The sequence below is a fragment of the Micromys minutus genome (assembly GCF_963924665.1).
Source record: "Micromys minutus genome assembly, chromosome: 6".
NCBI lineage: Eukaryota > Metazoa > Chordata > Mammalia > Rodentia > Muridae > Micromys > Micromys minutus.
This window is the reverse complement of record NC_137975.1, coordinates 50,163,683-50,185,207: the sequence shown is the minus strand read 5'-3', so window position 1 is coordinate 50,185,207 and position 21,525 is coordinate 50,163,683. Positions and strand designations below refer to the sequence as shown.

The window sequence follows — 21,525 nt, the reverse complement described above, 5'->3', positions numbered from 1 at the left end:
AGGAAACAAATGACGCAATTCCACCAAGCGTTCTCATTGGCTCTGATGAACAGCGCTCAGGAGAAGGCGGAGCTAATGACCCTCTTCCGGGCCTTTCCGGCTTGCGCGTGCGCAGAACGGCATACACGCTGCGCTCCAAAGGAGCGCGGAGTGATGAGCTAAAACTATTGGCTAACTGTTCTGATGAAAGGAGGAATCCTTATTCTGATTGGCTGCGACTCGGAAGGCCGGCGCAGCAGACCGGACGCAGTAGGCGGGCGGGAACGTGAAGTCTCCGCAGTGCCTGATGGGCTTGTTCCGAGGAAGCTAGTTGTGGCTGCTGAAGAGTCCTTCGTTGAGCTACCGTGGTCTCCGCCGCCTTATGGCGGCAATCGGCGTGCACCTGGGCTGCACTTCAGCCTGTGTGGCTGTCTACAAGGTGAGACTGGGAAGCTGTCTCCGGGTTTCGTGGCGGCTACCCCATTCTCTGGGCTCCGGGTCATCGGCCCGGGAACCGTGCGTGCAAGCAAGAGGCAATGTTGCGTGTTCTCAGCTCTCCCTCCACGGCCATGCATGCTGTGTGGAGGGTGGATGCGGAGGAGAGATCTCGGATACTCCGGGATGTCCTCCTGGACGTCTGGGCTGCTGTCTCCTCTGAGAAGTTTTAGGGACCGCAAGGCCACGGGATGCCCAGAGCAGTTTCCGAGACCTCAAGCCTTCAGGGTGCACTTAGGAAGCCCGGGCTATAGGATGCCCAAAAGCGTTCAGAAGACATCAGGGCCTCAGGATGCCTGGAGGAGTCACCGGGCCGGGGGGAGGGTTGGGCATCGTTCTTCTAAAGATACCTAGAACAAACCTAGATGTCAGGACCACCTGGATGCCAGAAACGTCCTATTGACAACTGACCTCAGATTCCCTGAGACGTCACAGTGACGTCACTGGTTCGGGGTTCCCCGAGGTGGGAGGTATTTAGAATTTCTGGGCAACCAGAAGCGCTGTGGTGGAACTGCCCTCGAAAGAAGGTACCTAGTAAAGAATTAACACTGCTGTACACACTTGATTCTAGAACTGAGAACTTGGCAAGGACTATGGCTTTTTTTTTCTCCTGAATATCAATGCAGAAGGATTTGAGCCTTGTATGATTTATAAGGAACGTCCCAGGGAAGTAGCTACTGCATTTGTAGGGAAGCAGGGGGGAAAGCCGTATTTGTGAGAGAGTCATTTAACCACTCTTGCTAGGTATAGAATGTATACATTTGATCCAGCTTACTGTGCATCCTCTTTCTTTAGGATGGCCGGGCGGACGTGGTTGCAAACGATGCAGGGGATAGAGTCACTCCAGCTATTGTTGCTTACTCGGAACATGAACAGGTACCGCCTAGCACCAGCTTTGGATGTTCTTGAAAATAATGGAGAGTCGTGTTGCCTTGTCCTTAACGTGCTGCTCTTTTTCAGGTGGTTGGACTGGCAGCAAAACAAAGTAGAATAAGAAATCTTTCGAGCACAGTAGTGAAAGTAAAACAGATCCTTGGCAGAAGGTATGATGTAACGAACTTTAAGGTGTGGTAGCCAAAAAAAAAAAAATGCTTGCACATTCTGGGCATAATGCTAAGGAAAGGAGACACTCCAGTCTCTTTTACGTCGGTTACATTAGGGTATGCTTCAAAAGTTCGCTTTTTGCTGACAGGTCTGTAGTATTAATGAATGCCAACACACCTAGTCATTTCTGTCGCTTACAAGTGATTCTTGGGGCTTTCTGCATTCTTCTGTCTGCTTGGACAGAAGGAACTCCAATCCTTTTGTTGGAATTTGAAGATTTCTCTGCATGGTGATTGGGTTTTGCAAAATCTCTTCTCATTGGCCATGATCTACGTAGCAGCAATTGATTTTCCTCCTTGGGCCCTTTGTGACACCTTCAGGGCACTGACTTTTCCAGTTGACTCACAAAGGTAATCATTGGAGAAACAGCTTAGTTAATATCCTAAGAAGCAGGTCAGTCATCTGTTAGGACTTTAATTAGAAGATTCCAGAGGCTTGCTTCCGCAGACTTCTGTCTTAGATTATAGATTATCGTAATAATTGGGGCCCCTTCATTTTCACTGGAGCGGTAGCGCTGGACGGTGTTTTGAGTGTTTTCACGTCTGTGATACCATTGAGCCCTCTCCACATCCCCATAAAAACTGGTCGGCCAGGTACCAGCCTTTGACGAGGAGGTCAAGGCACCTGCATTTGTGACTTTCCCAAAGTCCAGGTTTGGACTTCTAGTCCTCATCTCCCCTCTGCCTCTTCATTTCATGGGGTGTAAATAGTAGTCATTTCCTTGTGTTGAATTTAAAACTTGGAGATTGTTTATGAGATTTAATGCTTCATTTACATAGGCATGTTTATTTCATGAGCTCTTTCCTCCTTACACTGGACTTGATATCACTGTATTAAAAGAACAAATTCAGATGTTTTCTGTGTGGTGATTATAATCCCGTATCCTTTAATGCTGGTAGATACTACTAACCATATTAAAATGTACTGCTAAGCATAGTAAAAATAAATTGGCATCAAATGTTTTTAAACCATAAATGGGGAGTTGTGATAGATCTTGAAGCCAGAGTCATTGAGGAGCCAGGATTTTTCAAGTACCCTTCCCCATTTGGAGATAATTCTAGTTTCCTGTGAAAGAAAACAGGCAATCAGTGCCTTGGACTCGCCGAGTCTGTCAGTGGTGCTCACTGTCCCTCGAGACTGCAGTTGTGCATCAGCCAGGGTTCTAAGGTTGATTCAGTCACGACGGAGAACGTTTCTGTATGGGTTCCCTGGAAGCCAGTGGTGTTCGGATTTGTTTCCTTCCTGCCACCACGACTGTCATTTGTCATATTGTGTAGCATACCAGCTCAAGCTTGCTTTTCTGGCCTTGAAAGCTAAATCCATCTATCGAGAATGCACCAGTGAGTCTGATAGGTAATGCAAAAACACACCACAATAAATGAACCACAGTAAAACGCCAGTACCATTCAAACATACCCCTGGGCCACGGTCCTGCTAATACTTGAGTTAGTTACCTCTGGTTGTCAGCCCTCAATGCCTTTAGGCCATGGGTGGATGAACTCCCAAAGTCTCGGCCCTATGCCTTGTGGCCTACACACAGGTAGCACTGCTTATCTTGCTGCCAGGATGATCCTTACCCCTGCCCAGTAACTCTCATTCCCCTGTGGCCTTCCAGCCAGAAGTGTGGTCCTCAGACCTGTCTTCTCAGCAATGAGCCCTGGGAGGAAAGAACCGGCTGGCTCCTGGAAATACACTGAAAACGCACAGAGCTTCCCCACGCCTTCAAAGCTGCGCCCTGCTGCCCAGGAGCTTGCTCAGTAGCCTGCCTTCCCTTCCGGCTATGGCCATCCCCGGTAGCAGTGCCGGCATGCGTTGGTCCAGACAGGAGACACACACTCTTCTCTCCATACTAGGCGAAGCAGAGTACATCCAGCGCTTGCAGACTATGCATCACAATGCAGACGTCTACCAGGCCGTGTCCGAGCGAATGCAGCAGGAGGGCTTCCGCCGCACTGAGCGCCAGTGCCGCTCCAAGTTTAAAGTTCTGAAGGCACTGTATTTAAAGGCCTGTGTCGCCCATGCCACAAGTATGGGGGATCCGCCGCACTGCCCGTTTTATGATACATTGGATCAGCTTCTTCGAAATCAGATAGTGACTGACCCAGACAACTTAGTGAAGGCTGCCGCGTGGGCCAAGCACTGCGATCAGAATTTAGTGTCCTCTGTCAAGCCAGGGGAAGAGAGAACCAGCATTCGGCAAGCAAAAGGGGCTCAGGCAGCTTGTCATCAGCGTATTCTGCAGACAGTTAAGGACTCAGATGAGGATTGTCACCTGAGAATCTGTGACGGGATGAAAGAAGCCACTGATGTTGACTCCTGGGATGAATCCTCGGGCGCAGGTAACTCCCAAGCATGAGATAGACTGGGTCTGAGTCACTTGGTCCCAAATAGTGTTAAGTTTGTACAGCACCCTCTTGAGCATACTTCTCATCTCTGTCTCATTGAACTCTCTTTTTAAATAAAGTACTCCAGTTTTTTTAGCTGTGACCCTGGTATACAGTCAAACTCTTGACACATTAAGATATGGTCTTTCAAAGCATAGCATGCTAGTTTGGGAATTATTTGTGCGTGCTAGGCAAGTGCTCCCACCCTGAATGATATGTCTGGCCTTGGGCATTATTTGTAATGGGTACTTAGGACTCCATGGCTCAAGGGAAATGAGTTGGATAGCCACATGAAAAGCATCTTGGTGAACACAGAGTCATTTTTATAGCTGCTTAAAGAAGCTTGAATGTCCACATGACAGAGTCATTTCCCTTTTATCACCTTGTGGAAAGAGGCCTTCTTCTGTTAAGTGTCTTAGCTCTGTTCATGGCTGCAAGCATTCCCTTAGCAGGAATGTCCTCTTTGCAATACTGTGGCTTTGTTTTTCAGGGTGCTCTCAAGGGACCCCCAGCTACAGCAGCTCCCTCCACCTTTTCAGGGGTGCAGGTGCTCCCTGTCAGAGCAGCCCCATGACCAGACGGGGTGTATTGAGGGAATCCAGTCCCTGCACCAGCACCAGCCGAGACCCTCTTGGGGCAGCCTCCACATCACAGCCTCCAGGCTCCTCTTCAAGAGTTGCTTTTCTCTCTGGTGGGGATAGACCTCTGACCAGTGAGCCCTCTCCACGGTGGGCAAGGCGAAGAAGGCGCTCAGTAGCCAGGACCATTGCAGCTGAGTTGGCAGAAAACAGGAGGTTGGCACGAGAACTCTCTGAGAGAGAGGAAGAGAAGTTGGACAGGTTAATTGCTATTGGTGAGGAGGCCAGTGCCCAGCAAGACACTGCCAATGAGCTGCGCAGGGATGCTGTCGTCGCTGTCAGACGCTTGGCAACGGCAGTGGAAGAAGCAACGGGTGCTTTCCAGCTAGGGCTTGAGAAGTTGCTTCAGAGGTTGATTTCGAATACCAAAAGCTAGGAACTGATTGAATGGGTACATTTCCCAAACTGATACAAGTCTTATTTCTAAGCACCACCTTTTGGAACCGTGGCTCCTGTCCTGTGTCTTCAGAAGAAAAGAACAGATGAACTGTTAATACACAGAAGAGTAGTGAGTCCCTTCTCCTAAGATTCTCCACCAATGGAAAGGCCTTTGAGGAATCAAAGAGAGACCTAGCAGAAACCAGAAGGAACCAAATCCATGAGCTAGCCTGTCCTGGCTCCCTCACTGTGTGGGGCAATTTACCTCTACAATGGTTTCCTCATCTGGAGGCAGATCAGTGGTCATTCCTGCCTTGCCTACCTCACAGGGTTGTTGTGAGGATCAAGTGACTTATGGATGTGAGGTTTTAAAGTTTGAAAGCACTATATACATGTAAGTTATTGATGCATTTGCCCTTGGCTACAGGGAGCTGGGGCAAGCAGCACATTCGTTAACAACAAACACAAGGGTAGCATCCCGTGGCCTCGTTGCTTGACTCTATCTGTTTAATTTGTTGTTCTTAGATTGAGGTCTCAACTTCTCACATCTCCCTATGGCTCATTAGTCTGGACACAACTGCATTTGTGTCTTTGTCTCTTACATTTTCACTGCTGTATCCCTGACCTACCTACTAGCAAACCCTCCATAGTCCAACCAACCCCCCCAATTCTACTAGTTCCTGGTCTCTATAGACATGATGTTCTGTCTAAGCACTGTGGGAGGTAAATGTCTCATTGGTAGATTTTATAACAGTAAAATAGTGACTTTTATGAAGTAGAAAGTCAAAGTAAATTCTTTGTGTTTAGTATTATCTGAGGCTCTTTAAATGCATAAATTGTGTGTTTACATTGTGGTTGCCATATGGACATGGAAATAACCTGGATTAATGCATTTGCATCAGTCCATCTCCAATCTACTTGTGGCTGATTGCTTTGGTTTCTATGAACTGGTGCTTTGTTTAGGTTCTATTGAGGGCAACCCTAGATCCAGGGTAACTTTCTTCAAGTGATGTAAACAAGAGTTGGTAGGGTTAGTGGGTATGACAGAGCCTGGAGAACGCTGGGAAGTGGTAAAGACCTCTGCCCAGAGATGGTTCTCTTACAGCACAAGCCCCGAGCAAGCCAAGCACACTCCCCTGCCTGAGGCCCACTCCTTGAGGGGAGGCGGTGACACTGGACTGGTTCTGAGTGGGTCTTGTAGAACTCTAGAGTCCTGGGGGTTTAAATGTCCTCCTGACATTTAGAAGCCAGGGAGAAAATGAGCAGTGTGTTGAGAGGTTTGCAGTTTGGAAGTGGGGCAGGGGAGTGTGGCATTTTAGTCTGGGGCTTAGTGGAAGCTGGAAATAGGAATTAGTAAAGAAAAGGACAAAAAAACAAAAAACGGTGGAAACCATCCCCACACCCCCCAAACCCAAACCAGGAGTAGGTGGCAAAGCAATCTGCGCAGGGTGAGCTCTGACTGCCTGAGCAGTTTGTGTTCTGAAGTGCAGGAATCTGGCTAGACCGCTTGTCTCCAACCCTGCCACAGGTCGATTGGGTGCGACACTTACCCTTTTTGTGCCTCAGTTTCTTTTATCTCTAAGTTGAGGATTGTCTCCAGGATCATTTTTATAGTATCTTTCGGTTCTAGAATTTTAAATGGCACAGCAGAGGTAAAAATGGAGCTGAGCTATTTACAGTATTTTCAGTCAGCAGGCTGTTAATGGATGTTTGAAATACTGTTTACGGTTGTATTTAAAGGTATAAATAGTACGGACATTTATTGCCATGCTGGTGAGAGCTCTAAGCATCATACCGGGTGGACTTTCTTTCCTTGAAGTGGGTCTGTAAGTGTGTTTGAGACCATGATGTGGAAAGGTGCATATCTGTTGTGGCCAAATAAAGCTGGTGTAGATCAGAGTGTCCTTCAAGGAGACCTAGAGCTATGTCATAAGGATCTAATGGTGGCAGTGTGTGGGTGGACATCTGTGTGACATGGGAGACAGGCTGGAGCAGAAATGGAGTTAAAGTTGAGGTATTTAAAAAACCCTAATGGGCAGAGTGACCAACATAAGGGAACAAACCTCAAAGTCCTGACAGGTTAACAGGAACACATGCAAAACAGTACAGGAGACGGTGCTTGGTGCAGGCAGTGCAGGAAGGCAGGCTGAGTCCTGCCTGACCTTCAGACCTGACCCACCACCTCCTCCAAACGAGCCTTTCACCATCTGTACCTCAGGTTCCTCCTCTAAAGGGGGAACTGAGGGTTGCCCGTCCTTACCTACTTCACAGGGGTGTTGTGAGGACCAGTGCACAGATGAGCGAATGTACAGTTAGATCTGTGGACATGGGTGGGACAGGAGTGGGAAAGACCACACAGCACCCAGGGCCCTGACCACTGTAAGATACGAGGATAAGGTGGACGCACTGCTTATGAGAAGTTGTGATACAGTGTGGGGTGTGGCTCCTCCTGCAGGGCACGGTGTGCACAAGGTGCTGTGCAGACCGGCCGCCCTTTTGTCTGTCACTTCTGCTGTAGACGAATAAAGTTTTGACTTGTGTGTAGTTGTGGGTCTGTCCACTACTTTCTTACACTGACTGATCCTTAACCTCCATCCTGCTCCACGTGTCAGCCTGTGAGACTCCGGTGTCCCCTGTACCTACATGTGTACCCTGTACCCAGATGAAAGAGGACAGTTTAAAATGAATTTCTAGAGTTCTGTCAGTTTCAGGAAATACCTTCCTTGAAATGACCCTATGCTGTCAGTTAATAACATAACTGTACAGTCAGCAGATGTTTCTGGCCAGTTAAGTTCTGCTCGGACACATGAGAATTATGTGGAACTTGAGGCATTGGTACAAATTCCTACTCTGAAGATGCTTTGTCTTTGCCTTTTCTACCCTCTGTTAAAATATCTGGGATGAGGTCCATAGATTTGGAAAACATGAAGGCTAGGCAATTTCATGAAAACATAATTTCCTAAACCCTACACTGTAGGTCTGGTTGTTGGCCTGTGACCTCATTAATTAGTCGTGACACTTGGGGCAAGCTTCCTACCTCTGGCCTCTACTAATTCATTCTCAAATTAATTTTTCGGTGATATAAGAAAGGTAAGAGGAACCTGCGTGTGCTTCCAGAGTTCTAAACCAAATGAACCTATTTTAAACCCTCAGATGGCAGAGGTCAAGGTTCTCAAATGACTCCCGGCCACCATAGTCACTATTAATTCACAGCTTCTATTAAGCTTTTAGGACTCTGTAGAGAACAGCCATAGCTCCTTAGAAGTCTAGAAAGGTGCAGACTTCATTTTAATTTCTACGTGAAATTAAACCAAGGATCAAAGTTCATTGAGGAACAGAAAGGGTGGTGGTCATTTGCCATGTTAGCAGAAGGCTGTTAGGTGTAGTTGGCGCCAGGCCCTGGCTCTGTCCCTGTTAGCCTGTAAGTGGCTAGCCCACTCGGAGCAAGTCTCTGGCGTAATGCACACTTAACCAGTCCCACTTGGTATAAGGCCTGAGAGTCTACAACACCTTGGTGTACGCATGCCCAGAGTACATGCGTACTTTCCTTATACAGTGCTCATACTTTTGTTCAGTTTTGAAGTAGGTGTCAATTTCCAAGTATAAAAACCAAGCAACAAGTGTAGGTTAGGTGTTTTACGGTGAGTTTAGACTTATAAAAGTCCTTTGCATCTCAGTGGTTGGCTCTTCAGGATCTTGTGTGTGAAAATGGAAGGTGTAAGATCGTTCACAGTGTTCAAACTCATTCAGAAATGTCTGGCAAGGTCAGAACAAGGAAGTTTATACTTTCAAATGTGATGACAGTTACAGCTGTCGTGAGCCCTCCATTAAATCCAAGCTTCTGTGTTATTATTGGGCAGTTCAATAATTTTGTTGACATTCTCTTTATCTGTCAGCGTTGTGAAACGCGCAGACTTCACCTTATGTGTCGACAATACTAATTTTTTTAATGCTAAGATATCTTTATATTTCTTCACGAACAGCTCTGCTGATCCGCAAGCTCAGAAGTACATCTCGGAAAGTAAATGCGCAGTAAGTGCCGCTCTTCTGCTCTCCCTTACTCACAGTGATTGCCAAAGGTCTTGACATAGAGTTAAACTGAGATTCATCTAAAGCTTTATTTAAATTGTTCTATATTTGGTATAATTATGATCTCTAGGTCGTTGAGAAAAATGGGAAATTGCGGTATGAAATAGATACAGGAGAAGAAACAAAACTTGTTAATCCAGAAGATGTTGCCAAACTGATATTAAGGAAAATGAAAGGTACTGCACAAAAGTTAATAACTTACTTTATTTTATTTTGCAGCTTCTTTTAAAAATATTTTTATTATTTATTTACATGTACATGTGTGTATGTCTGTATATGTGCATGTGCCCAGGTTAGAAACATCCCCTTAAGCACACACAGATTTGAGGGCAAACACTGAGCAAGTCCACAAATTAGCAGTTAGATCTAAACTACACTGTTTGGGTCTGACCTTAACCATCCCTGTAAGGACAGGTCATGCCTGAAATGCTTGGGACCAGAGGTATATAAAATTTCAGATTTTTTTAAACTTGGGGATATTTACCTAGAATCTGCCAATTAAGAATCCCTAGTTCCCAGGTGGTGACCCATGTGGGAGGCAGAGGCAAGAGGATCTATATGAGTTCAAAGCCAGCCTGGTCTACAGAGTGAGTTCAGAACAGCCAGGGCCACTTGGAGAAACTACTGAAAAAAAAGGAATCTTGAGAGGCAAGGCAGTCCTTAGAGTCTCTTCATACTGATGAATTGTTCCTGAATCAGTTGGATTTAGAGTGTTGACAGTCTAAAGCTGAAGAGCCATGCTCTTGGAAAGTACCTGCTTCTGAGTCCACATCCATCATGAGAACCCCCAAAAGCACTGCATGACCTGAGAGCCACAGGAGGGCGTGGCAAGGGGGGCAGAACCAGGACCTTTGTTTGGTGAGAGAATCTTGGGCTTCCATTAGGAAACTAAGGAGAGCTCCATTGCTTAACATGTGCCGTCACAATATATCTATTTGTGTTTGCTTTTAAATGTTCAGAAACAGCACATTCTGTCCTGGGCTCAGATGCAAATGATGTAGTTGTTACCGTCCCGTTTGACTTTGGAGAAAAGCAGAAGTCTGCTCTGGGGTAAGTGTGACTGTCTTAACATGGTTAGTTACAAGAAATATAGATTACACTCGGTAATCAAATGTGACGTTATCTTTGGAAGTGGCTCAGGAAGCACAGCATTTCATGGTATTGTAATGGTAGATGCTATGTGCTCTCCTGCTGTTGTGATGGGAGTGCTGTAACCAGGCTAAAGTGTTGTCTGCATCATTTTGCCTGTCTTGTGCAGTGAGGCTTATGTGGGAAATACGTAAGAATGCTGTAAAACCAACAAAAATGGTAATCATTGAATGAAATGGGTACTGTAACGAAACTGAAATAGCCGTTTCCTAGGTAAAAGGGGAGTTTATTAAGAACCATCGAGGTTGTCTCTGGGAAAAGCAGAGGGAAGAAAGGGAGTCCTGGGGCTTTAAGGGAAACGTGTACCTGAGAGGAAGGGAACCCGTGAGCCAGCCTGGAGGGCTTTGAAGTGTGTGACAGATACTTGTTGACTAGACTCTGAGAGAGCCTAGAAGCTGGCATAGACCTTGGGTCTGTCTTGCTAGCGATAAGGAACCACCTCTTTTTAGCAGCTGGAGGTGCTAGAGAGTCAAACCCAGACCCTCATGCTATGTAGCAGGTCTGCTTACTGACTGAACCACTCCATAGCCCTAACAGTTTTGTTTTTTCTTATTCAAGATAAGCACAAACCATTTTATCAAAAACACAGGCTCTGAACAGTGCATTTTTAAACAGAAAGCTCTAGTCACTTCCTTTCCACAGGTTCTGCTTTCTTGCACTGTGTCTTCTGGAGTGTCATTTGCCAGAGCATGAACCTTTCAGCCCAGCTACAAGTGTAGGACTGAGTATGTTGTGATACAAAATTCATTGAGAGCAAATTGTTCACAGAGAGGCAGCTGGAGCCGCTGGATTTAATGTGCTGCGACTAATACATGAGCCGTCTGCAGCTCTGCTTGCTTATGGGATCGGACAAGACTGCCCTACCGGGAAGAGGTAACCGCCAGCTCCCTAGTTTTCTCTCCTGTCACCTCGTTTTGTCGGGAAGATTAGTGTAAGGTGGAGTGGTCCGGTTTCCAGCTGACAACAGAGTACTGTTGATCTCTCTGCCACTTCAGTTTTTAGACACGGTTAAAAACAGCTGGTATTACTTTAACAGGGTTGATGGCCACACATTAGGGAAATTAACCTTTTCAAATAGTTGGGCCCTGTCCAGATTTCTCATGCTCAAAGAGACTAATGTGTATAGGAAAGTCACTAGGAAATGATTTTGAGGTAAAGCAGATTAATGTAAAATATTAGGAATTGTAAGTGTTATATATTTACATATATGAAGTGGGAACTGGTTACTGTCCTGTGTTAGATCCATAGGCTGTGTTGTAGTATCTTGTAAAATACTTACAGGATTGCTATATTTAATTCCTCTCAGATTCATAATAATCATGAACCCTTTGTTTGATTTACTTAGTGCAGCACAGGTGACAGGAGACAGGCCCATGACTCAACTGGTTTAACTTATTTATGTTTTATCTATATGAGTGCTCTATCTGCATGTACACCTGCATTCCAGAAGAGAGCATCAGATCCCATTACAGATGGTTGTGAGCTACCCTGGGGTTGCTGGGAATTGAACCCTGCTCCTCTGGAAAAGCAGCCAATGCTGTTACCTGCTGAGCCACCTCTCCAGCTCTCATAAATAAATTCAAACAAATGGCTTCAAAATTAGTCTGGCTTTAAAATCATGTGATTCTCAGATTAGTTACCCATATTTTTTTTTCCTCTCTTGAAGCAATGTGTTGGTGTTTAAGCTTGGAGGAACATCCTTGTCACTCAGTGTCATGGAAGTTAACAGTGGAATGTATCGGGTTCTTTGCACAAAGACCAGTGACAACATCGGGGGTGCACATTTCACAGACACCTTAGCACAGTACCTGGCTTCGGAGTTCCAAAGGTGAGTACCCAGTCCGGTTTGCTTGAGTCCGGTTTGCTTGAGGTTTCACTTCAAGGGTTTTGTTGGGTTGTTTTGCCAATTGCAACTTGTCTTCTTTCTTCTTCTTTTAAGATTTCTGTGGCTGGGGAGGTAGCTCAGCCTCTTGTAGAGAACAGAACTCAGGTCTGATAAACTTCTAACAGCCAAGCCATCTCTTTAGTCCCAGTGTTTTAAACTGTTCTGAGACAAAGGAAGATAGGGTTTTCATGTGCGGAAACCTGCTGTCTTCATCTGTAAATTAGAACGTCTTCGGAGGCAGAGGCCAAGCCAGCAGCAGCGTAGTGTGCCTTTTAAGCCAGGCATGGAGGTACACATTTATAGTCTCAGCACTTGCAAGGTAGGGCAGGGGACGTTCAAGATGAAGCCTTGAGTTTTTTTTTTTTTTTTTTTTTTTAAGGGTGATTTCCCACATGGAATAAAAACATGTACTGCTTTTGATTATAAAGGTATTGCTTAATAAAACAATGTATCATTACTTAAAGATGCCCACACTACAGATGAGAGACTTCAGTGTTACATATCTTCTGGGAGTGTGAATAGCACCATGAGCTCAACAGTATTAGCACTCAGCTTGCTATAGACTCTCATCTCAAAGAACAGTTTCTCATGGTTACTTAATCCAGCCATTCAAAATAGTATAAAAACACACTTTTCCTGAAAGGACTGCATAGAAAAGTTTAACAGCGTTAGAAACCCCATTACTAGTATTTGGTAAATTTATTAGTGCTGGATGATAGTTAAAATTTGGTGGCATTAAATTAAAATGACCTTGGCCCTTTAGACTGCAAACGCTGTGTTTTTAGGTTGTTCAAACACGATGTGAGGGGAAGTGCCCGGGCCATGATGAAGCTGACGAACAGTGCTGAAGTGGCCAAGCATTCCCTGTCCACCCTGGGGAGCGCCAACTGCTTCGTAGATTCCTTGTATGAAGGTCAAGACTTCGACTGCAATGTGTCCAGGTAAACTGACACAAAAGTTGAGACACTGTGTGTGTGAATTCCCAGTGTGTAGCTTTCCGTTCTTCCCTTGGTTATCTGTAGTGAGGGACCCTCACTGTCTTCAGATTTGGAGCTTGTTTTTTAACAGATTAAATAGTGGTTACAGTTTGATTCCAAAGTTCTTGTTATGTATTTATTACTCCCTTCTGAGGATTGGCAGCTGGGCTCACGTTCTGGCTGGCCGGCTAGCTGGCTGGCCAGGGAGTGGACGTTATCAGAGGTCCCCCCACCCCTTACCTTCCCTAAAGCCGAGAGAGATTACGGGCGCATGCTGCCATGCCCACTTGTTATGTGGGTGCTAGGAACTCGAACTTAGGTACTCACCCTTGTGGAGCAAGTGCTCTTGCCCACTGAGCCATCTCCTCAACACTTTGCTTTATATTTTGAGACAGGGTCTCAGATAGCCCAGGCTAGCTTTCAGCTCACAGTAGTAGGGGATGACCTTCTGCCACATTGTTCAGTAGAAGAAACCGGGACTTCATACGTGACAACCAAGGCCTCTACCAGCTGAGCTACATCCTAGCCAATATTTTATGATTTAATGAGCTTTATGACATTTAACAAACACAGACTTAAATAAAATCGTGTTTAATAGCCATGTCTTTTAGATGAACCAAGACATGGCTTACAAGTGACTGCATCTTTACCCTAAAGCCCGAGGTCCGGGATTGGCTGCTGCCCTGCCTCTCCCACTGCACATCTACTAGCAACAACTGTTAGCCTGTCACAGTTTCCTAAGATCTGACAACACAGTACTTTGAAGCACAGTTACCTGGCTCTCCAGGTTGTGCTTTTTTGGATTCTCTTGACTAATGGTTTTGGGCATCTTCTTCTCCATCTTTTTCTCATAAAACAGCCTCTTTCCTTCCCTTGGCTTTTCTGAAAATCCTGCCCCATGATGCTATAGTCATGCTAGATAGAGGGAATCATTACAGTACTCCCTGAGAGCCTCTGTGGCTACTGACTAGCTCTTTGGTATAGCCCAGAGGACAGAAAACATGCTAACGTGCATTGAAGTTTCTTCAAAGACTGAGAATCTTCACGTTTCTATTTCTAAAATGCATTACTGCTGAGTCTGTTCAAAAACACAGTATGCTTGTTAATATCTGTGTAAAAAGGAATTTATCTCAAATGTTTTCAACCATACAGTATATTTAGTATTTGTAGGCAAGAACATTCCTGCATTTAGGAAATTAAGTGGGGCTGGAGAAATGGCTCAGTGGTTAAGAGCACTGACTGCTCTTCCAGAGGTCCTGAGTTTAATCCCCAGCAACCACATGGTGGCTCACAACCATCTGTAATGAGATCCGACGCCCTCTTCTGGTGTGTCTGAAAACAGCTACAGTGTACTCATAAGTAAAATAAATAAATCTTTTTTAAAAAAGAAATTAAGTGGGGGTAGGCCGGCTGGCTCAGCAGTAAAGGTGCTCATCTGTCTCTGTACGCACTGCGCAGACATTTTCAAATGAGTAAATGTAGCAGATTAAGTACACGGGGTATGAGAAGCCAGCAGTAATCTCTGCAGTTGTACAACTTGTTGTGTGCCTAATGGTAATTTCTGAGTTTTTCTTGCTATTCATTAAAAAATCGTGCTACTTTAAAACACTGAGTATGGAATGAGGCAGTCCAGCTCTCGTAGATAGATGTGTCTGAATCTGCCATGGCAATGTGCAGCTTTCTCAGTGCAGACTCCATGTGTGAAGTGTCTCAGGGTACAGGAGTGGAAGCTTGGGCATGGGCCGAGCAGGATGTCCAGTCGGCAGGACTAGTGCTCTAGATTTACTGTGGGGCATGCCGTGAGCAAGGCCCATGCTTTGAATTGGTTATAGCTATCTTCAGACAGATAGGTGAATAATCAGACACACATGCACATACACAGTGTCTGATAACTTGCAAATCAGTTCTTGAGAGATTACTCTTCTGAGAAGCCAGACTACTCAGTGTTTGCTCTGCCCTCTTCTCTCCATCCCCTGGCCATGTCTGCCTGCAGAGCAAGATTTGAGCTGCTTTGTTCTCCGCTCTTTAACAAATGTATAGAAGCCATCCGGGAACTCTTGAGGCAAAATGGATTTACAGCAGCCGATATTAACAAGGTAATGCTCTATATCCTTTCCCAATTTCTTAGAGACAATTTCAGATTTAAAACTTTTTGGAAATTCTGTTAATGTTTAATGATCTGATGAACTCATATATGTATGTGTATGTACAGTTTCTTCACACACACACACAAATAAAAACCCAGAATAGTTCCCTCCCAGTGTGTTTCTCTACATGTGAGACAGACACATACTGAAGTGTGTCCAGTGCAGCAGCCCATGTGCCTGCTGGCCAGTGACTACTAGCTCTGAGGTAGGTACTGTCATCTGCCCCGGCTCCATACGTGAGACACTCAAGTACCTAGAAGAAGTGCTTTCCTAAGATCTTGAGGGTAGTGAGGAGTAGAAGCAGGAAGCAGGGTTTAATCCACACTCATTCCTGAATTTGGGGGATGACTTACAGGAACACAGGCAACTCCAGGGCAGCTGCATCATGGGAAAACCCTCACCAACAGAGATGACATCTGCCATCCAGCATCTACCTCCCTGGAACTCTTTGTCCACTGGCAGGCAGCCCTGCCACATTGCCTGCTGTCCTCCAAGCCAGTATTACTCTTCTGTAACCGAGGGGCAGGCCACTCCTTAGCTTGCTGAAGGTAGGGCTCCCTCTGGGGCCCTGCTTCAGTTCAGGGGAAGCTGCAGAATGGGCGTGTTCTTGTCTGCTGCTCACTTTCTCTTATACAAAGGTGGCAGTGCTTTACCTCAGACGTGGGCAGTGTAGCTGATTCCGAGGGCTCCAGGGAACATTGGGAAACAAGCTGGGGGTGATCAGTCAGTGTTGGTTCCCCTCTTTACTTGGCATGGTGCTGTCACTCAACAGTCACTGCAGTACAACTCTGAATTATTTGAACTGACGTACGGTATCCTTAAGCCTTAGACTGTTGCTGTGGATGTAGGCCTTTAAGAATTTTAAAACCCCAAACTGTCTTTTCTCTGCTTCCTTTGCTGCAGTAGAAAGCTGGGTTGCCTGTCTAGCAGGCTGTGGCTGGAGCTCTGCTCCCATGGCTGTTCCCCTGGCTTCATAACCACAGGATGTAGGTTAAAGGAGCAGCCATGTGCAGTTCCTGCCCCATGGAATTGCGAGAGAGGATGAGCGTGTGAGAACACCTGCGACCTCTAATACTTGTGTGTGATGTGGTATGGCAGTGAACACGGTTATAAAACACTGACTCTCCAGTAGTAAGAACGGATAATCAGCACTATGTCTAGGGTGGTGTGTGCCAGTAAACTAAAGCCTAGGTTCTTATGAGCTGACTGTTTGCTCTCAACATTCATGGTACCACTACTTTTCATCTGAAAATGAAATGCTAAAAATCAAATTTTCAGGATTTGGGTTGGGTTTTTTTTTGGGGGGGGGGTGTTCACTAATAGTTCTTTGTTGAATTATATTAACTTACAGTTTACTAATACAGCTTTTTGCTGAACATGAGATTTTTTTTTAAAGACATATTCTACATTTTTGTTTTGTATTTACTAGGGTCATAAAATTTCCTTCCCACTTTAAAATACAAACAAGGTGGTCTTCTCACCCCTCGCCTGCAGATTGGTGGTGTCCCTGTCTCGTTCCACACACTCCAGGGCACTCCTGTCCTAACTGAGCACCTGTCAGTCATCTCCCTTCCCAGGCTGTGTGTTCAGCACTATACATATCCAGAATCTCCAACTATGTGTGAATGAATCAGAGAAACCTGGGGGACTTACAGAGTGGTTTTATATGAAGTTCTTCAGAGATGAGATTTAGTTAGATAGCACACCAAGAGCTTAACATTTTTTAAAAACATAAACATCTTTTTTTTTCCCTCAAGGTCCTTGGCTATTTTTCCATGGTAGAGGCAAAACCAAAAACGAAAATCAATGGTAGTTTTCTTAACGATACTGGTCACCAAATTGATGTAGTATACTTACACATTTCTTATAAACTGTTGGGAATAATAGAGAATATTCATTCCTATTGTTCAGTGGACTTCATGATTAAACTGTACCATACTAATCTGTACCATATTAATCATAAGCCCAATGTATATTGCTGTGCTGTATTTATAGTGTGATTCTGTATCTTAAATTTGTTGAGAGGAAAAGCTGACAAGCCCACTGTATATTAGGTAACGAATGGTATGCTGGACATGGCCTCATGTGGTAGAGATGGCTCATCCTATTCTTCCTGTTCTAGGTTGTGCTATGTGGTGGATCTTCAAGAATCCCAAGGCTGCAGCAGCTGATTAAAGATCTCTTCCCAGCTGTGGACCTTCTCAACTCTATCCCTCCAGATGAAGTCATCCCTATTGGTGCAGCCATAGAAGCCGGAATTCTTGTTGGGAAAGAAGAGAGCACCTCAGGGGATGACTCTGTCATGATAGAGTGTTCTGCCAAGGATATCTTAGTTAAGGTGTGTTTAGTTTTCTACGTGTTTACATAAAGTTACTACAAATTAATTGCTGTAGGTTTCATTTATGTTGTAATGTGTAATAAGCCCTGTAGCAAGTACAGTAAGAACTTTTAAGTTTAGACTAGTAATTATTTTTATGTGTTCTTTAATGTTGTATCACTTAATATCAATGGAAGATGTTGATTTCCTATGAAAGTACAATTTTAAACACTAGCTTCTAGCAGATAAGGAGATGAAACTGGGGGCTGTACTTGTGTATTTTCTTTGTCTTCTTCCCAGAGTATCAGCGAAATATGTACTTCCATTTTAGCAGGAAAAACGGGCTATTTTCAGTTGAAAAGATAGAAAGCAGCACACTCATCTTGCTTTTCTGCCTCATAGGGAGTCGATGAATCAGGTGCCAACAGATTCACAGTACTGTTTCCCTCTGGGACTCCTCTGCCAGCCCGGAGACAGCACACGCTACAGGCCCCTGGAGGTATATCTTCCGTTTGCCTTGAACTCTATGAGTCTGAGGGGAAGAACTCTGCTAAAGAGGAGACCAAGTTTGCACAGGTAAATATATAAAAGTGGACATTGCAACTTTGTGTGAGGCAAACATTTTGCTTTTCCTCCTCAAGTTAATTCAGTTAACATCTCCATTAATTCAAAATATATGTTCTCTGGGAACCCTGGAAACTAAGCTGCTTCTACTTACGCCTTTTCTGAAAGTGGTAAGGGTCACGAAACAATAAGAATGAAGCCATTTTGTGATACCGTGTGAGGTAATGTTCAAACAGAACCACTTGCCTTAAGTTGTCCTCTGACCTTTACATGCCTATCAAGGATGTAAATACACATGTGCACACAAAATAAGATAAAATGATTTTGTGGGAAGGAAATTGCAGGCTGGGCAGTAGTTGGTAGCACATGCCTTTAATCCCAGCACTCAGGAGGCATGGAGTTTAAGGGCTACGTGCAGAAATAAATCCTGTCTTGGAAAAAGAAAAAAGAGAAAGGAAAAGAAAATTGCAGAAGATACATAGAATCAAGTTGGGGAGAGAATATTCTGTGCTCTCATATGTTCACACACCTATTCCAAGTGAGTCACCAAACAGTGACTTGTAAAGTCATTAAATTTGATCTTGGCAGAGCCCAGGGTGCAATGCTCAACTTAAAACTGGTTGTATTGGAACACCTATCTTTCAGAAACTAAGAAATTACAGACTTTCATAGCACCTCTTGCTGACAAATGTTACCCAAAAATTTTGTATATTTCTTTTAAATGAATAGCATTCCAAGTGTACAAGGAAAGTATGCTTGAGTAATCCGTGTTACTATGGCTAATGACTTACCTCCAAAAGTAGTGTGTTTTTGAGGACAGTACTTCTTAGCAACGATCATGTTAATTGGATATGACATAAGAGGGACATACATTAATTGTCTTTTATCCTCCTTCTAAAGGAGATGTAAGCCTCTTAACAAGGCTTAACTCCTTAATTTCTGAATTTTCTCTAAGTGGTAAGATAGTTGAAAACTGTCCAATTTTAAAAGGTTTGTTTTGCTTAGAACTTTGATCTTTTATAGTAAGAAAGTACTAAATTATTTTTATGTTTGTTTGTTTTGTTTTTTTGCACAAACAGGTTGTGCTCCAGGACTTAGATAAAAAAGAAAATGGATTGCGTGATATATTAGCTGTCCTTACTATGAAAAGGTAAAAAGTGAAATGTTTCTAATATTAGGAAGATTCTCTGGAACTTGGTCCCTTTAGAGTTTGGCTAAATTATCATTCTAGGCAAATCATTTGTTAAAACACTGCAGTGGTTTTCCTAGTGAGAGCTTCTATAATAGAAAAAAGTGTGTATCAAGTAATTAGCAACCTTGTGGGTTTTCTGTTGTCCCTTTTATCTCTGTGGGGAAACTCCGGGAAATTTTAACTAGTCAAATTCAGCTGTGACCATGTTTCCTAGCAAGGCCATCTTATTATTTCAAGGAAAAGTTTCTCATTTGACTTTAGGAACAACATAGTCTGTAAACCATACACAGAAAGAGTATTGGATGGGCTTGCTATCATAGCTTGGGTGTGGAGTTGGCATGGCCTGTCTTGAGCTTATGTAAAGTCTTAAGCTTTTATCATCTTGGATTTCCAGGGTCTATGGGCTCCAATGTCTAGAAGGAACTCTAAGAGCCTCCTAGGAAAGGCACATGCCAAATTTAAGGACACTGAACTTGTGTTTAATTTTTATCTTAATAAACTTCCCAAATCCTCCTCAAAGACTTGGTGTTGGTAGAAACTGACCTTTGAAACCTATTTTCTGTCTGTGTCTTAGGGATGGATCTTTACAGGTGATGTGCACAGACCAAGAAACCGGGAAGTGTGAAGCCATCACTGTTGAGGTGGCATCCTAACTGTTCAGATGAACCAAGACTTTTTTAGAACTGTAATATCAATATGATTTGGTTTTGTGTATAAGTGTTGTTTATAATAAAATGCTTTTTCAATGAATGGTATAAGCTATGTTTCTATTAAAACACAATTCATTAGTACTAGAGTCTTTGTTTTCTTTTTCATATAAGATTAACCATTATTAATTGAAAATAGGGAAGCTATTTAAGATACAAGTTGATTTGACTGAAAGAAAATTTAATGAAAATTTTTTAAAGTTTCAAATGTTCTAATTTGAAAGACTTCTGTTGGTTTCTTGATGAATCAGCATTTAAATCCCTTTCATAGTGATTGAGAACAACTGCAGACTGTTGTGTCTGAGCTTCCTCATTACTGTGACTAAATGCCTAACATAAAAATTAAGAGGACAGATTTATTTCGGTTATGATTCCAGAGATTTCTTTCCATTAGAGGGTGTGGTTCTACAGCTCACATTATTGTAGACTGGAAGCAGACAAGGGTATAGAAAGGAGCCAAAGTAAGATAGATCTCCCAAGACACTTCCTTTAACTCTGCCTCACCCTTACTTCCCTAGGTTCCCAATAGTGCCATCATGGGGAGTGGGGGTGCTCCTCAGATCCCAGCACTCAGGAAGCAGAAGCAGGCAGATTTTTTGAGTTTGAGGTCAGGCTTGTCTACAGAGCAAGTGTCAAGACAACCAGGGCTACACAGAGAAACTCTAGGAAACAGGAAGATGAAAAACAAGTTACAAGTTTCTAGCACACAGGAATTGAGTAATGTATTTATTCCTAACGAAAGGCAGGCAACAAAAGCCTGATCAGAGCCTACTAAGGCAGATACCAAATACTTTGGGTCTGAGTTTTGAGGCCATCCTGGACTAAAGAGTTTCAGAACAGCCAAGGCTACACAGAAACCTTGTCTCAAAAAGATGGGGTGGGATGAGGGGAAGGGAGCCCTAAGTGAGCAGAGGGCCTCAGAGTTTTGGCAGACTCTCACACTTTCACCTGTGAGGTTGCAATAGGTGGGGTCTCAATGATTCCTGAGGTGGCATTTAGTCCCCTTTCTTATTTGTATAAAGTACTTGGCTTTTTAATAATTTAATCTCTTAACAATCCTGCTTTCTTCGATCCAATTCCTATTTTAATCAAAATTGTATTTTCAGCCATTTCTGTACTCTCCTTCCCATTCTTACTATAAATAGGACTAAAGGCAGTGAGCAAAAATCATTACCATAGACTATTAGATTACATTCAATTGTTTTCTACCAAATTAATTGGCAAATTACTCTTTAATTCGGCCTCATATAAAATCTTAGGGCACAATAAGACTATAGACAAGTTCTTTGAGAGGAGGTGGGATCTAGCCCACATCCAGTAGAGGTTTATCTGAACCTGCTGAGCCACACTACTGTCCATATTCAAATCAATGTTCTGGCCCCCCAAGTTCCCAGAAGAATTAATTGCCCATTTGACTGCTTACTCTATTCTAGCCTTCATAGATGCTTCCAAATTCCTTAGTTATACCAATTCCAAAGAAGGACATCAAAGGTGAATTACTCCATCTTAGTACCAATTTT

At 43.9% G+C, this 21,525-nt stretch overlaps 2 protein-coding genes across 2 annotated transcripts; both read left to right on the top strand.

The window, feature by feature from the left end:
* Window positions 1-287: 287 nt before the first annotated feature.
* Window positions 288-19,984, top strand: HSPA14 (heat shock protein family A (Hsp70) member 14). Its single transcript, XM_080917824.1, has 14 exons — window positions 288-418; window positions 1,270-1,350; window positions 1,435-1,517; window positions 8,962-9,010; window positions 9,138-9,243; window positions 10,027-10,117; window positions 10,985-11,089; window positions 11,883-12,044; window positions 12,887-13,042; window positions 15,072-15,174; window positions 17,348-17,563; window positions 17,945-18,118; window positions 19,186-19,256; window positions 19,873-19,984. The coding sequence occupies exons 1-14, from the start codon at window positions 362-364 to the stop codon at window positions 19,949-19,951; spliced, it is 1,533 nt and encodes a 510-aa protein (XP_080773950.1). The 5' UTR covers window positions 288-361; the 3' UTR covers window positions 19,952-19,984.
* MSANTD7 (Myb/SANT DNA binding domain containing 7) lies at window positions 3,259-4,976 on the top strand (the record flags this gene model as incomplete). The annotated part of the gene is made up of 2 exons (XM_080917825.1): window positions 3,259-3,917; window positions 4,453-4,976. Exons 1-2 carry the CDS (start codon window positions 3,359-3,361, stop codon window positions 4,974-4,976), a joined length of 1,083 nt encoding a protein of 360 aa, XP_080773951.1. The 5' UTR covers window positions 3,259-3,358.
* Window positions 19,985-21,525: the final 1,541 nt, after the last annotated feature.

Coding starts and splice junctions, on each gene's coding strand:
- HSPA14 (XM_080917824.1), top strand. CDS start 362: ATGGCGGCAATCGGCGTGCACCTGGGCTGCACTTCAGCCTGTGTGGCT. Junction 11,090..11,882: donor GACTGCCCTACCGGGAAGAG/GTAACCGCCAGC, acceptor CCTCTCTTGAAG/CAATGTGTTGGTGTTTAAGC. Junction 19,257..19,872: donor GCTGTCCTTACTATGAAAAG/GTAAAAAGTGAA, acceptor TCTGTGTCTTAG/GGATGGATCTTTACAGGTGA.